The 16,922-nt window shown below is 39.3% G+C and overlaps 1 protein-coding gene across 1 annotated transcript in view; it reads right to left on the reverse strand.

Moving 5' to 3' along the window:
* ELF1 (E74 like ETS transcription factor 1) overlaps positions 1–16,922 on the reverse strand; it is an 86,127-nt gene that overhangs the window by 19,083 nt on the left and 50,122 nt on the right. Inside the window, exons 3-4 of the mRNA XM_007960219.3 lie at positions 5,727–5,907; positions 1,231–1,338 (exon numbers count right to left, since the gene is read on the reverse strand). Coding sequence (XP_007958410.1) covers positions 1,231–1,338; positions 5,727–5,907 — 289 coding nt within the window. The remainder of the gene's footprint in view (positions 1–1,230; positions 1,339–5,726; positions 5,908–16,922) is intronic.

Here is a 16,922-nt window from a genome sequence, read left to right on the forward strand (position 1 = left end):
AAATACCCTAAACCAGTCCAGGCGCAGCTGAGCTATTTCAATGTCTTTCTTACTTGACTTCCTATCACCAGTGTGTCTCGTTTCTCCTCTTGATTATTCACATTGCTGTGAGAGTTATTTTCTGAAACCTAAGTCTGACCTGACCATACTCCTCTACACAGAAACTTTATACCTGGAAAATTAGGGGAAAAAAAAAAACCTGACATATCTTTCCATAGTTCATAGGAAAAACAAAAAACAACGTAAGCACAACCCATCTCTACAGCATGCCTTACAAAACTTCTGTAATCTAGTTCCAAACCTACCTTTCCAATCTCATTTCCCACCCACCATGAAGCTTACACTTCATTCACACCAAAACATCTTGATCTCAAAGATTTCATTCATTTTCTCTAACAGATCTGTGTCCTGTATGTTTACCTCTATTCCCTCCAGCTTGAATGACCGTTCACGTCTCTTCTACCTATTAAAAGCTTGTTGTTTACAGCCCACGTCAGAATACTCCTTTAATGAAGCCAGTCTCTGATATTCTCAGCTAGAATACTCACTGCTTCTAGAGCAATTTGCTATCACTCATGGCCTTTATTCTTCGCTTTGTAGTTATTTACATAAGTAACTGTCTTCAAAATTAAACTGTAAGCTTGAGGAAAGGAACAATATCTACTCATTTGTAGCTCATGTTATTGCCTAATTATTGCTGCTGTGAATATAGTAAATATTCAATAAATATTTTGGAATGATTTAATAATAATTTACTTTATGAATTTGATTGTCAGAAAAGCCCAAAGGAGAATATGAAATTTAAAGCAGATCAATAATGTGGCAGTGAATTTTATGCCATGATGTGTCAGTAAAATTTTCAATAGCTTATTGTCTATTTGCTGATAAATAACTACAGAGATGACTAAATTATAATCATTTGGGCCCTTGATACCCGAATACTCTGATCAATATGTTAGGAGAAGAAATTCTGCATGATCTTCTATTTGGTAACTAATAAATTATATATTTTTTTGTTCCCAAAGGCTTCATTCTCAAATTAAAATGTCGCCTTTAACTCTACATTTTTGCAAAGGCATCCCAATTCCTACTATACCTTAAAATGTGATTGTAACAAAAAATATATAACATCATTTCTAATCTCTTGATTTTACTATCTAATAGAGAAAGATGGCAGGAGTGACTTAACGAAGTACATAAACATGAACAATCGTAACCATAACCACTCACTTATTCGTTTTTCATCCAGCATAGGGCCAGGAGAATCCATATTGAGGAGTGCCTCAGCAGCCTCAATAGTTTCAATTGTTTCATCCCCGTCATGACAAGAAGCTTCAACTGCAACACATTTAAAGAGAAAATTAAATTAGCCACAAGACATCTGTTACTCTGAATGTCATACACTGCTTATCTCTAGAACCAGAATACATCATTTAATATTTTAGTTTATATACATATAAACTATAAACACATAAAATTATACTAAACCTGGCCAGGCACAGTGGCTCATTCCTGTAATCCTGCACTCTGGGAGGCCAAGGCAAGCAGATTGCTTGAGGTCAGGAGTCTTGAGACTGGCCAACATGGAGAAACCCCGTTTCTATTAAAAATATAAAAAAGTCAGCTGGGCGTGGTGGTATGCACCTGTAGTCCCAACTACTCAGGAGACTGAGACAGGAGAACTGCTTGAACCCAGAAGGTGGAGGTTGCAGTGAGCCGAGACTGAACCACTGCTCTCCAGCCTGGGTGACAGAGCGAGACTCTGTTTCAAAAAAAAAAAAAAAAATTAAAAAATCAATAGTTCCTTAATATTAAATAGCCAACCAGCATTCAAAAGTCCAATTGTGTTAAAAAATCATAAATGGTGGCGGCGCAAGGAAAGACAAGACAGTTTTTTTTTTTAAATCAAATTAAGTCTGCATATCGCAATTGACTGATACATTTCTGAGTTGCCATTCATCTGTCTAGCTTTTTTTACTTTGCAATTTATTTGTTGAAGAAATCAGGTTGTTTATTCGTGTAGAATTTCCCAGTTTGGATTTTGCCAACTATATTCCTATTGTGTAGCTTAACATGTTTTTCTATACCCCCTCTAATTGAGTAGTCATAAACTTGATGAAATTCAAGTTTAATTTTTTCTGGCAAGACTAAGAAACAATTCATGTATTTTGATGACAGCTCAAAATATAATCTAAGCCTCAAATTTCATAAAATCATTACATCTTTTTGGTTTTGCTTTTTTTGTTTTGAGACAAGGTCTTACCCTGTCTCCCAGGCCAGAGTGCAGTGGCTCCATTATAGCTCACTGCAACCATGAACTCCTAGGCTCAAGTAATCCTAGCACCTCAGCCTCCCGAGTAGCCAGGACTACAGGCTCAGGCCACCATGCCCAGCTAATTTTTAAACTTTTTTGTAGAGACAGGGTCCTGCTATATTGCTCACACTGGCCTTGAATTCCTAGGCTCAAGTGATCCTCCCTCCTCGGCCTCCCAAAGTTCTGGGATTACAGGTGTGAGCCACTGCATCTGGTCAAATTTTTTATTATGAAAATTTTAAACAAAATAAAAAAATTGTGAGTATAGTATATATAATGAATCCCCATGTGCCCATTCCCAGCTTCAACCGTTATCACCAAATAGCCAATCTTCTTTCAACCATACCCCACTCACTGCCCCCGAGTCCTTACCCTCTGTACAGGATTATTTTGAAGGAATCTAAGATACCATATTTTATCTCTAAATACCTCAGCATGTGTATCTAAAAGATGTCTAACACAATACTACTATCATATCTTAAATATACTAACAATAATTTTTTTTTTTTTTTTTTTGGAGACAAAGTTTCGCTCTTGTTGCCCAGGCTGGAGTGCAATGGCATGATCTTGGCTAACTGCAACATCTGCCTTCCAGATTCAAGAGATTCTCTTGCCTCAGCCTCCCGAGTAGCTGGAATTACAGGCATGCGCCACCATGCCCGGCTAATTCTGTATTTTCAGTAGAGACGGGATTTCTCCATGTTGGTCAGGCAGGTCTCGAACTCTCAACCTCAGGCGATCCACCCGCCTCAGCCTCCCAAAGTGCTGGGATTACAGGTGGCAGCCGCCCAGCCCACAGTAATTCTTTAATATCATCTATTACTGGCTGAATGGTATCCCCAAAATTCTATGTTGACATGCTAACCCACAGTACCTCAGAATGTCTTTAAAGAGATAACTGAGTTAAAATGAGGTTATTAGTGTAGGCCCTAATCCAATATGGTTAGTGTCCCTCTAATATGAAATATGAACACAGGCAGGTACAAAAGGGAAGACCATGGGAAGACACTGGAAGACAGTCACCTATAAGTCCAGAAAGAAGCCTCAGAAGGAACTAACCCTACCAATACCTTGATCTCAGACTTCCAGCTTCCAGAACCGTGAGAAAATCAATGTCTCATTTGAGCCACCAGTCTGTGGTACTTTCTTATGGCAGTCCTAGCAAACTAACACATCATCCGAAGTGCCACCTAACACATGTAAGAACAAAAATGTCCTATCCTTATTCTTTCTTCCCCTAGAGCTTCTCAAAGGCTACCCATCGTACCCATTGCAGAATAAGGACGATTACGAGGTTCTTCCTTTTTTTATGACATTGCTCAGAAAAGGATGGAAGAGTTAAAAAGTGTGGTAAGTTGGGAGGTAAGGGAAAGGGAAGAAAAAACGCAAAGAGAGAATCTGGTTTTCAAGATCTGGCTTGCCTTCTAGACCCATTCCACATCAGTTCTATTTTCTAGGAAAGAACCTGTCTACATCTTGTCATCTGCTATCTTCAGGTCTAAATGCAAGGGAGTGATGCACTAAAGGGAAGAGGCAATTCCTTCTCCTAAAGATCTAATACCTGCTTTCCTAGATTCAATGTCCTCTCTGAGGGCTAATGCCTTCCCTGATGACTAGAACTAGGAAGAAATACTCCTTCCAGAAAGACAGTGGTCCTCAACTTGCAAAGACTGTAGCCTTATCCTAAGGCTTTAAAAGTTACATCAGAATACACTGCTACACCCCCACTAACTACAAGCCAGATACATGCATAGTGGTGTTTCTTCTGTTACACAAACAGATCAGAGAGCAATGAATAGAAACTTCTAACCTCATTAGTCTAATTCCCTTACTGGTAAAGGAGAAGTAACTCTAGATTCAACAAAAAACTTTTATTGGTTTGTTCTGAACAAAAAATGTGAATATATGCAAAAAATGCTTTGTAAAAAAAAGACAGTGATATGGTTTGGATTTGTCCTTGCCCAAATCTCATGTTGAATTTTAAACCCCAATGTTGGAGGAGGAGCCTGGTGGGAGGTGACTGGATCGTGGGGGTGGATTTTCCACTTGCTGTTCTCATGATGGTGAATGAATTCTCATGAGATCTGGTGGTTTGAAAGTGGGTAGTACCCCCTACCACCCTGCTTTCTGTTCCTCCTGCTCCAGCGATGTAGGATGTGTCTGCTTCCCCTTCGCCTCCCACCATGACTGTAAGCTTCCTGAGGTCTCCCCAGCCATGCTTCCTGTACAGCCTGCACAACCATGAGCCAATTAAACCTCTTTTCTTTATACGTATTACCCAGTCTCAGGTAGTTCTTTATAGCAGTGTGAGAAGTGACACAAACAGAGGACAATACAAAGATGAGGTATTGACAACCAGTGTTATCAGTGGGGCCTCTCCCCCACCAGATGGATACAGTCATTCTACCTTTCCCCTGATTTAAAATGTTACTGTATCATATGTTAACTTCCTAAATAGACCAGAACCTGCATTTAGACTTACTATTCAGTTCTAAGGCATTGTGCTATATGCTAAGGTAAAGCTGAGAACAAGGCAGCCCCAGTACTTGCCACTATGAAATCTACAGATATACCTTGTCATGCCTATTTCTGATAAACTTTCTTTTACGAATAAAGATGCAAATATTTGCTTCCAAATAGTTTTCTCAAATATCCACAACATCCCTGGCCAAGATATATGAATGTAAATGAATAGAAAGAGAAAGCATGTACCAGTTTCTAAGTGATGAAAGTATTATTACTACAATCTCACATTTATGTAGCCTAATCTTCAAGTTTAAAATATCTTACTAGTTCCGACTGAACCAGAAAAGAAATCTATAAAATACCAGGACCTTATCATACATTTGGGTCATGGCCCACCATTATGCTTCCTGTGGCAGTGGTAAGAAAAGAACATTCCTCTCTCTTTCCCTACAAAACAACTCATTTTGTTCACAGGAATATGGAGGAAGGCATATAAGAAAGTACTCAGTGAGCTGGGTGGGGTGGTGCATGACTGTTGTCCCAGTTATTCAGGAGGCTGAGGCAGGAGGATCACTTGAGCCCAGGAGTCCAAGTCTAGGCTGGGCAATACAGTAAGACTCCATCTCTTTAAAAAAAAAAAAAAAAAAAAAAAGGTGCTCAGTGAAGACTTGATGAATTGAGTAGGTTTGGTTCCTTTTACATGCCTCTTATTTTGTCACATTCATCTCAATATATTTAGGAAAGGAGAAATGGGAGATGACAAACAGTACTAAAACCAGCAGATGAAACAGAAAGTGTAAATTTCTTCTGCATGTAGGGCTCCAGCTTCTGAAGGTAATACAGTTTAAAACCAAGTTAGGGGCGTTTTATGCCCCACAAAGTCAGGATGAGGACACTGCCTAACGCTGTGCTGCAGCAAGGTCCTACTGGATGGAGACACACGCACCTGTAAGGGTGATGTCATCATCATCATCGTCTATGATTTCCTCTTCAGCAACATCCAATGAACTCTCAGTAATCATGTCATTGGGCTCTTCCACACAGGCTAGACCGGCATAACTATTGAGAATATCAGCACCAGGAACATGTTCCACAATTACGGCAGGAAAAATAGCTGGATCGCCAAGCTGAGGGGTTAGGAAGAGGTAAATGAAAACAAAGGGTTAACACAGTTTTGCTTTTGCTAAATACTGCTCAAAACTATTTTATACTAGCCATCAATTTAATTTTTAGATTATTAGGCTGTATCTCTACAATCCTTCTAGGCATTAGGAAATTTCTGTCTATTAAAACCAAATAATGGCATTAAAATTTAAAAATGAAAGCCGGGCGCAGTGACTCACGCCTGTAATCCCAGCACTCTGGGAGGCCGAGGTGGGCAGATCGCGAGGTCAGGAGATCAAGACCATCCTGGCTAACATGGTGAAACTCCGTCTCTATAAAAATACAAAAATTAGCTGGGCATGGTGGCACACGCCTGTAGTCCCAGCTACTAAGGAGGCTGAGGCAGGAGAATCACTTGAACCTGGGGGATGGAGGCTGCAGTGAGCTGAGATCACGCCACTGCACTCCAGCCTGGGTAACAGAGTGAGACTCCATCTCAAAATAATAATAATAATAATAATAATAATAATAATACCATTAACGCATACGCATGGACCAATAAGTGACATAAAAATAAAATGTTAATTAAATAAAATCTCCTGGGTTCAAGCTATCTTCTCAAATGTAAGAAAAAGTTCCTGCTCATAGATAATATAATGCCAGGCACCTTACTATTTTCCTTAAGTCTGCTATATTCAAATATTATTGATGATTTCATTACAACTAAGCAGCCTCCATCTTTTAAAATTAAAGTTTACTGAACTACCCACTGAGGTTAGACATTACTTCTGTCATAAGAATTTAATTACTCAAATTAAATATGTATCATAGGTGCTAAACAGATAATATCCTTGCCTTCGAGAATGCTATGTTCTGAAACTTATGGTTAATAATCCTAAAACACATTTGGATCGTTTTATTTCAAAATATTTCTTCCTGTTTCAGAAAAGAGGAAGCTAGCTAGAAAAGTAACTGGCTCTTCAAATAGTAAAACAAATTTTAAAACAGAAACTAGGAGGCTCAAAAATTATACTATAGAAGCCAGGCACGGTGGCATGTGCCTGTAGTCCCAGCTACCTAGAAGGCTGAAACAGGAGGATGGCTTGAGCCCAGGAGTTCAAGGCTATACTGTGCTACAATCACATCTGTGAATAGCTACTGCACTTCAGCCTGGGCAACATGGCAAAACCCTGTCACAAAAAAAAAAAAAAAAGAAAGAAAGAAAAAAATACTGTAACTCATACAAATACACTTCACACACCTTAGAGAAAATACATAAAATGTCCAAAGCAAAGTGTAGCTAGCCTTCCCTTTCCCTTTTTTGACAGGTAAACTGTAGATATGCAATCCCACCTAGCATGAACATGCACTTGTTAAAACACTTTTCCTTTTCTTTTCTTCTAAGAGCTCAATTAAGCTCCTGGTCTTCTCCAGGTTTAGTCCAGAGTTAAGCACTTTTATGCTGCAAAAACCCTATGTACAAGGTAGGAATAGAGCTCATCACTTCATCCACTGATAAGTCAGAGACAGGCGTGTAAAATGCAATTCACAGGAGCAGTTCTCACCCAAATGAAACCAAAGTATTCCTCCCTATCCACATCTATTTGGCTTCTGCAGCTTGGGTAGAGTGTGCTAATGTGTACATAACAAGGGATACTTCCAAAATTTTGAATCTATACAGTTCTTGAGTTTCGGTTAACCAGATACTTGTTACCACTTTATTCCTTGTCCTGTTCCACTAACTGGTAATTACTGTATTCTCCAGAATTCTCCATTATAATCAATGTCACTTCTACCACAGTGCACTTCCCAGAGGCAATCACTGCTACCAATTTCTTTGTTCCATAACAGACAGTAAATGTACAGTCAGGCATACTCTAAAATGCTTTAAACAATCATAAATTCAGTTTAAATTTAATAATTTTAATAAACTATTTAATAAGAAAAATTTCAAACACACAAACGTCAAGAGAAGAAAAAATGTTTCCTTTGAAGCAAAAGGTTTATTAAGAATGATTTTGAAGTCTTTGGGATTAAAAAAAGAAAAAGAGTGGCCAGGTGTGGTGGCTCATGCCTTGCAATCCCAGCATTTTGGGAGGCCAAGGCAGGCGGATCACTTGAGGTCAGGAGTTCGAGACCAGCCTGGTAAACACAGTGAAACCTTGTCTTTACTAAAAAAAATACAAAAATTTAGCCAGGCATGGTGACAGGCACCTGCAATCCCAGCTACTTAGGAGGGTGAGGCAGGGGAATGGCTTGAACCTGGGAGGCGGAGGTTGCAGTGAACCAAGGTCGCACCACTGCACTCTGGCCTGGGTGAAGAAGACTCTGTCTCAAGAGAAAAAAAAAAAAAGAGAGAGAGAAGAATTAAAAGAGACACATGGTTCTGTGATATAGAAGGCTGCAACATGCAGCAGAAAAGAAAAACTGGGAACCAGGAGATCTAGGGCCTTCTCCAACCCTGATTTCATGACTTTATTTTCTGAACCTTTAAATGAATGAAGAGCACCAGTTGATCCTACAGGCCCTTGCAGGCTTTGCTTTGTTAATATTTTGAATTCATGGATTCTACTGTCTGAGCTTATAACATTTCACGAGACGAGATTATTCGCTCTCATGCACTAAAATGGGAGAGGGAGTAGCATGCACTGTGGCCACACAGCTGCTGCCATTGCTATTAGCCAACATTTTTTGTACTTAATATGCACTAGTCATTTTGCACACTGCTTTACGTGAATTATCACTCTATTTAATCATCACAAAATGCTATGATAGACACACATTGGACTATCCATTTTACACATGAGAAAACAGAGGCAAGGGAAATAATCTACTCCAAATCATAAAACTAACTTGAACTGACTCCAGGGTCCATGTCCTTTACTTATACACTATTGTAGTCAGTTTTAAACATGGTAGATTTGTTCTGCTGGCATACTTACTTGGCTCTGTTTAGAAAACCAGAATAATTAAGGAGCTGTGTTTAAGGTGGAGGTATGATTTTCAATATTATTTCCAAGGCTTCACCAATCAGTCTATAATAAAATTTCTCATGGGAATAGCCAGTTCCTCTTGGTCAGCAGGGCACTTCCCATGATCACTCCTAATTTAGTCGTACAGCCTTCTCCTGAGGTTCTTGCTCTTATCATGAAAAGCATGGTCCATTCTTTTCTAGTCCACTGAAATGGGATGTATATTCAAAGTTGTTCATCTCTAGTTTCCCCGGGGTGCTATTAATCCATATATAAGAAAGAGACCAACTTCAGATTTTCGTAAGAATATGAATAGTTAGGTGCCGGGCGCAGTGGCTCATGCCTATAATCCCAGCACTTTGGAAGGCCGAGGTGGGCGGATCACGAGGTCAAGAGATCGAGACTATCCTGGCCAACATGGTAAAACCCAGTCTCTACTAAAAATACAAAAATTAGCTGGGCATGGTGGCATGAGCCTATAGTCCCAGCTACTCAGGAGCATGAGGCAGGAGACTCACTTGAACCCACGAGGTGGAGGTTGCAGTGAGCCAAGATCACACCACTGCACTCCAGCATGGGTGACAGAGCGAGACTTAAAGAAAAGAAAGACAGACAGACAGACAGACAGACAGACAGAAAGAAAGAAAGAGAAAGAAAGAACGAACGAACGAAAGAAAGGAAGGAGAAAGAAAGAAAAAGAGAAAGAAAGAAAGAGAAAGAAAGAAAGAGACAGAAAGAGTAAGAAAGAAAAGAAAGAAAAAGAAAATGAATAGTCAGGTAAGAGGCTTGAATCTGTATATACAAAATACATTTAGGAAACACCTCTCAGGTAACTAGAAAGACTCTTACCACTCTACTACCATAAATAGAAAAAAATGCACACTCCTGAAACTCCAGCTGCTGATCTGGGCTCGTGATAAACTGCTTTGTAAACTGGATTGACTAGTAACTGGCTAAAGTATGAGTCATCAAAAACCTAAGAACTCTATAACCACACATTCTATAATTCATTCCAGAGAACTGGTTCCCTACCTTTTAAAGAAATAGTAAAATTTCAAATGCTGAATTTTCCTAGGTTTAGATTTTCAAAACAAATAAAATATTGGGACCTATATTAGTTTGCTACGGCTGCTGCAACGAAGTATTACAAACTGGGTCTCTTAACAGAAATTTATTTTCTCACAGTTCTGGAGGCTAGAAGTCTGAAATCAAGGTGTTGGCAGGGCTGGTTCCTTTTGCAGACTGTGGGGGAAGGATCTGTTCCAGGCCTCTCTTTTTGACTTACAGATGGCTGGTCTTCATGTTTACATGGGTTCTGTGTCCAAATCCAACTCCACTCACCTCCTGACCTTTTAATTGAGACAGGATGGAGTGCAGTGGCGCAATCTCAGCTCACCATAACCTCTGCCTCCCAGGCTCAAGTGATCCTCCCACCTCAGCCTCCCAAGTAGCTGTGACTATAGGATTGCACCATCACACCTGGCTAATTTTTGGATCTTTTGTACAGATGGGGTTTCTCCACATTCCCCAGGCTGGTCTCGAACTCCTGAGCTAAAGCGATCCACCCAACTTGGCCTCCCAAAGTGTTGGGATTACAGGTGTGAGCCACCGCACCCAGCCCAAATTTCCCCTTTTTATAAGGACACCAGGTAGTGGAGTAAGGGCTCCTCTCTACTGTAGTGTAACTTCTTACTAATTACATCTGCCATGACCCTATTTCCAATAACCAAATAAGGTTACACTCTGAGGTACTAGAGGTTAGAACTTCAATGTATGAATTGGCGTATGGGTGTGCACATGCACAATTCAACCAATAATAGGACTTAATTTAATTTAGTTTTAAGTCTATCATTTGACAATTTGTTCCCCTGCCTGAAATAACTTCTATAAACTAGTCTTTTCATTGTTTCTTTTTATTTATTTTTATTTTTATTTTTATTTTTTTTTAATTCTTTTTTTTTGAGACGGAGTCTCGCTCTGTCACCCAGGCTGGAGTGCAGTGGCCGGATCTCGGCTCACAGCAAGCTCCGCCTCCCGGGTTACCGCCATTCTCCTGCCTTCGCCTCCCGAGTAGCTGGGACTACAGACGCCCGCCACCTCCCCCCGGCTAGTTTTTTGTATTTTTTAGTAGAGACGGGGTTTCACCGTGTTAGCCAGGATGGTCTCGATCTCCTGACCTCGTGATCCACCCGTCTCAGCCTCCCAAAGTGCTGGGATTACAGGCTTGAGCCACCGCGCCCGGCCGTCTTTTCATTGTTTCTAAACTGAGATTGGATATTACTCTTCAGGTTTCTTTGCTGAAAATCATCAAATCTTACCTACCTCACTTTTTTCCACACCATTTCAAACAGACCCTTTCCCAAGATTTATTTAAAAGATGGGCTTCAGGAAGAAGATAGCAGATATTCGTAAAATAGCCACACTCCTTAATAGTAAGCAATAAGATGTTACCTACTTTTAAGAAATGAAGGTGTTGGCCGGGCACAGTGGCTCACACCTGTAATCCCAGCACTTTGGGAGGCGGAGGCGGGTGGATCACCTGAGGAGACCAGCCTGGCCAACATGGAGAAACCTCGTCGCTACTAAAAAATAAAAAAATTAGCTGGGTGTGGTGGTGTGCACTTATAATCCTAGCTACTCACGAGCCTGAGGCATGAGAAGCATGAACCTGGTAGGCAGAGGCCGCAATCAGCCAACATTATGCCACTGGACTCCAGCCTGGGTGACTGAGCAAGACTTCATCTCAAAACAAAACGAAATGAAGGTTTCAATGTTTCTTTGATGACTTAACAAAAACATTACATTCCACTTGAGTGGCTGCTACTTCAAAAAACACTTCTAAAAACTCTCATCATTTAAATAATTAGATTAAGCATCTTTTCTATCTTTTATTTGCATCACAAAATCAAATTAAATTCTACTGGTGCTTATCAATTTTCGCTGTACAGTGGGAAACATTTAAGATATCAATATTTGACCTCGCATGGGATAAAATAAATCAGACTATCTGGGGGTGTGACCAGAGCCTGATATTAAAGCTCCCCAGGTGGGTCCAATTTGCATCCAGGCTTCAGGAGCACTGCTCTGAAGAATGACAACATTCAAAACTGCATTCCCTAAGCTGAGTTAGCTCTAATTATTCTTGTCAAGATCTGGGATATTAGTAATTCAAACAATTACATTTTTAAATTATTAGCTCTTTTGCTATTCACTTGCAGACTATTTTCCCCTTTGGTTTTTGAACAGAACCAAAATAAACCACAAACCAAGGGGACAGGAGAGGGAAGATCTCCTGGAATTAAAATCTATCAAAGATCAGAGTTTCCAAAGCTTCAATATGTAGAAGCAAATTAAACTGCAGTGATAAAGTGATTTTCAATTGTTTCATAACTTTCTTGAACGTCTTAACAGCTCCAAAGAGATTTCCCCTTTCTATTAATTATAGGTAAATTTAGGACATATGTTGAAAGCAAAATTTCAGCAAACATTTTTGCAGCAATAGTAAAATTCAAACCAAGTTTTAGCAGAAGAGAGTCACAGTTCCCCAAATTTCAACATTGTCCACGATATAGTTTCCACTTGTTGTGGTTGATCACGTATGTGGCAATACCATCAAGTTAAAAAGAGAAGGAAAGTGACCAATGTAAGCAGGGCAATATGTGACTCCCTAACTAGGCTTGCTTGTTCCATATACCACAATCCAATGTGGATCCATGTCCTATGTGGATAGTTCAGAAACCATGAATCATTATTCCAACTTTATTAATAATTCTGTTCATCAGGTTTTTGGGTATCAAAAAGCACAAGAACTTTCATATAACTTGTTTACCAAGTTTCTCTAATAGCAGAACTCAATCTGGTATATGGTGTTGTGAAACATCCCATGAAAATTCTCTCTAAAATAGCTTAAAACGAAATACCTACAAAATATTTTCCCAAAACAAAAAGCAAGTTAAATTTAGTCTTTAGCATTTTTCCAAAGCAGACACTGCTTTTTAAAGCCAGGTGCAACATCTACAGCCATCTGATCTTTGACAAACCTGAGAGAAACAAGAAATGGGGAAAGGATTCCCTATTTAATAAATGGTGCTGGGAAAATTGGCTAGCCATAAGTAGAAAGCTGAAACTGGATCCTTTCCTTACTCCTTATACGAAAATTAATTCAAGATGGATTAGAGACTTAAATGTTAGACCTAATACCATAAAAATCCTAGAGGAAAACCTAGGTAGTACCATTCAGGACATAGGCATGGGCAAAGACTTCATGTCTAAAACACCAAAAGCAACGGCAGCAAAAGCCAAAATTGACAAATGGGATCTCATTAAACTAAAGAGCTTCTGCACAGCAAAAGAAACTACCATCAGAGTGAACAGGCAACCTACAGAATGGGAGAAAATTTTTGCAATCTACTCATCTGACAAAGGGCTAATATCCAGAACCTACAAAGAACTCAAACAAATTTACAAGAAAAAAACAAACAACCCCATCAAAAAGTGGGCAAAGGATATGAACAGACATTTCTCAAAAGAAGACATTCATACAGCCAACAGACACATGAAAAAATGCTCATCATCACTGGCCATCAGAGAAATGCAAATCAAAACCACAATGAGATACCATCTCACACCAGTTAGAATGGCGATCATTAAAAAGTCAGGAAACAACAGGTGCTGGAGAGGATGTGGAGAAATAGGAACACTTTTACACTGTTGGTGGGATTGTAAACTAGTTCAACCATTATGGAAAACAGTATGGCGATTCCTCAAGGATCTAGAACTAGATGTACCATATGACCCAGCCATCCCATTACTAGGTATATACCCAAAGGATTATAAATTATGCTGCTATAAAGACACATGCACACGTATGTTTATTGCAGCACTATTCACAATAGCAAAGACTTGGAATCAACCCAAATGTCCATCAGTGACAGATTGGATTAAGAAAATGTGGCACATATACACCATGGAATACTATGCAGCCATAAAAAAGGATGAGTTTGTGTCCTTTGTAGGGACATGGATGCAGCTGGAAACCATCATTCTCAGCAAACTATCACAAGAACAGAAAACCAAACACCGCATGTTCTCACTCGTAGGTGGGAACTGAACAATGAGATCACTTGGACTCGGGAAGGGGAACATCACACACCGGGGCCTATCATGGGGAGGGGGGAGGGGGGAGGGATTGCATTGGGAGTTATACCTTATGTAAATGACGAGTTGATGGGTGCAGCACACCAACATGGCACAAGTATACATATGTAGCAAACCTGCACGTTGTGCACATGTACCCTACAACTTGAAGTTTAATCATAATAAATAAATTAAAAAAAAAAAAAAAAAAAAAGCCAGGTGCAAAATGAGCACACCTTCAAGTAGTTCACGCAATATCTTTGCATCGAGGCAAGAAAACACCAAGAGGGGTCTGGTGCCTTATTGCTCCCATAGTCTTCAATAGCTCCCCTGACCCCAAAGCCTCTCCAATAAGCATACAAATTAAACACTGCACTTGCTATGAAAACACATCTTTGACACAAATTCCTGTGCCCAGACTTCGAATCAGACTGAGGCCCCAAAGCCTTATCCTATGAAGACGCTTTGAGGACCTCTGAATTATTCTTGAAATCACTTCCTTTTACATTTGATTTAAAAAAACAAAAACCCAGCACCTCACTCCATTACAACACAACCTGGCAATACTTTACCATGCAACAAATGCACTACATACACACACGGTGAACAGGGTGCAACAGTAAAAACGCAAGTGCTTATTTAAGGTAGGACTCCACCATGCCTGAGTATCTGAACTCGGGCAAGTTACCCAGCCTCTCTAAGCTTTACTTTCTACGTCTATCCAAAATAAGAATAATAATATATTCTAGAATTGTTGTAAGAATAATGTGTAATTAAATCACTTGTGATAATGCATGGCTTCTAGTAAGCAATAAATAAAATGTTTTGATGATTAAAGCCCTTCAACATTTGATACGGATAGAAATAAACACTCTCAAAAACTGACTTACTACAATCTCACATGGACAAGCATGGTTTTGTTTTTATTTTTTGAGACACGTCTTGCTCTGTTGCCTCGCTGGAGTGCAGTGGCGTGATCACAGCTCACTGCATCTGTGAACTCCCGGGCTCATGCAATCCTCCCACCTCAGCCTCCCAAGTAGTTGGGACTATAGGCGTGTGCCACCATGTGTGGCTAATTTTTTTTTTTTTTTTTTTTTTTTTTAGAGAGGAGGTCTTTCTATGTTGCCCAGGCTGGTCTCAAACTCCTAGGCTCAAGCAATCCTCTCCTGCCTCGGCCTTCCAAAGTACTGGGATTACAGGTGTGAGCCACCATGCCCAGCCCCTTTTGTTTATTATTTTTTGCTTCATTTATTATTTCTTTTGCTTTCTTTAACCTTTGTTGGGATTTGATTTTGTTTTATTTTTAAGGAGAATAGTCTTTTCAAAATATTGGTGAACAAACCTTAACCATCACACTTAGCAACAACATTTAGTTTTAACTAAAAGCAAATGTTGATACATACGTGTGGTTCACTTCGTGAAATTCATAAACTGTATGCTTATTACTGATGTATATTTTTGTATTTATGCTACACTTCAATAAGAAGTTTAAAAAGCTTCTTATTTTTTATATCAGGTCCATCTGATAGGAAAAACAAAACTTCAAAACATCTTCAAAATACTATGATAGTATTCCTTCATTACCTCATATAAACCATGATAAAATTAAAGGAAATCTCTGCACACAGTACATATACATGGATAAACACACACAAAAAATTAGGGTGACTGGTGAACAAAATGAAAAGTTGAAATCCTTTCAGCAAATCCCCATGGCACATTTTTAAGAATTATCTTTGGGAATAAATAATACAAAACATATTTGTATTCCAAGAGTATAAAACGTCATTGCTTCCTTTCCATATAGTGCCCCTCCCCAATGGCTTCCATTATTACTAAATTCCAAAGTGTATTTTAAATGATTTCAGGAATTGATGTATTACACAAAACAAGCTAGGATTGTGCAATAGATCTCCAAGGCCCAGTACGAAGTTTTCTGTGAAGAATTCTTGACAGCCAAATTCTCCACATACTTTAAAAAAATCTGCCACTAAAACAGCTCCAAATATTTCTGTTGATTAACTCAAGCTCCCTGTAAACACTTTCTGTCTATATCTATCTATCTATCTATCTATCTATCTATCTATCTATCTATCTATCTATCTGTATATATATATTTTTAAGACAGGGTCTTGCTCTGTTGCTCAGGCTGGAGAGCAGTGGCACAATCACAGCTCATTGCAGCCTTGACCTCTGGTGCTCAAGCAATCTTTCCACCTCAGCGACATGAATAGCTGGGACAACAAGCATGTGCCACCACACCCAGCTAATTTTTGTGTTTTTTGTAGAGATGGGGTTTTGTCATGTTGCCCAGGCTGGTCTCAAACTCCTGGGCTTAAGTAATTCATCCGCCTCAGCCTCCCAAAGTGCTGGGATTACAAACGTGAGCCACTGCACCCAGAGTCCTATTCTTTATTATAAAATAAAAAGTAGTTTTAGCAACCAGGTAGAAAAGTCTATGTAGTTGTAGTATCCACTGCTCAACACATTGGTCTATATTATAAGAACATCATAGTTTTACTCACTACAGGTGTAGTACCTGAGTCTAGTTCTTAAAAGTGTAATACATAAATGTATTTGGGAAAAAGTAAAAAATCACACTAATCCTAGATATAATCAGTGTAAAAGACAATTTACTTAACAGTCTTTCATATTCTCTTTTTCCTTTATGGTTCTTTTTCTCTCTTATACCTTAGCATAATGGTTAAGAGTTTGGGCTTTCTCAGGTCAGTCAATTTCAATACAAGTGGCACTTTACAGTTGTGCGTTTCTGGGTAACATGCATTCCTTCAACCTCTTTTGAGATTCCTCATTATACATGTTTTCATTACTTGTAAAATGGGGATAACAAGAGTTGTCACACCATACAGGATTTTAAACATGAAAATACAAATTGCATATCACGTGCAGGGCCTGGCAAGGGTAAG

The sequence above is a fragment of the Chlorocebus sabaeus genome, chromosome 3 (assembly GCF_047675955.1).
Source record: "Chlorocebus sabaeus isolate Y175 chromosome 3, mChlSab1.0.hap1, whole genome shotgun sequence".
Classification (NCBI taxonomy): Eukaryota; Metazoa; Chordata; class Mammalia; order Primates; family Cercopithecidae; genus Chlorocebus; species Chlorocebus sabaeus.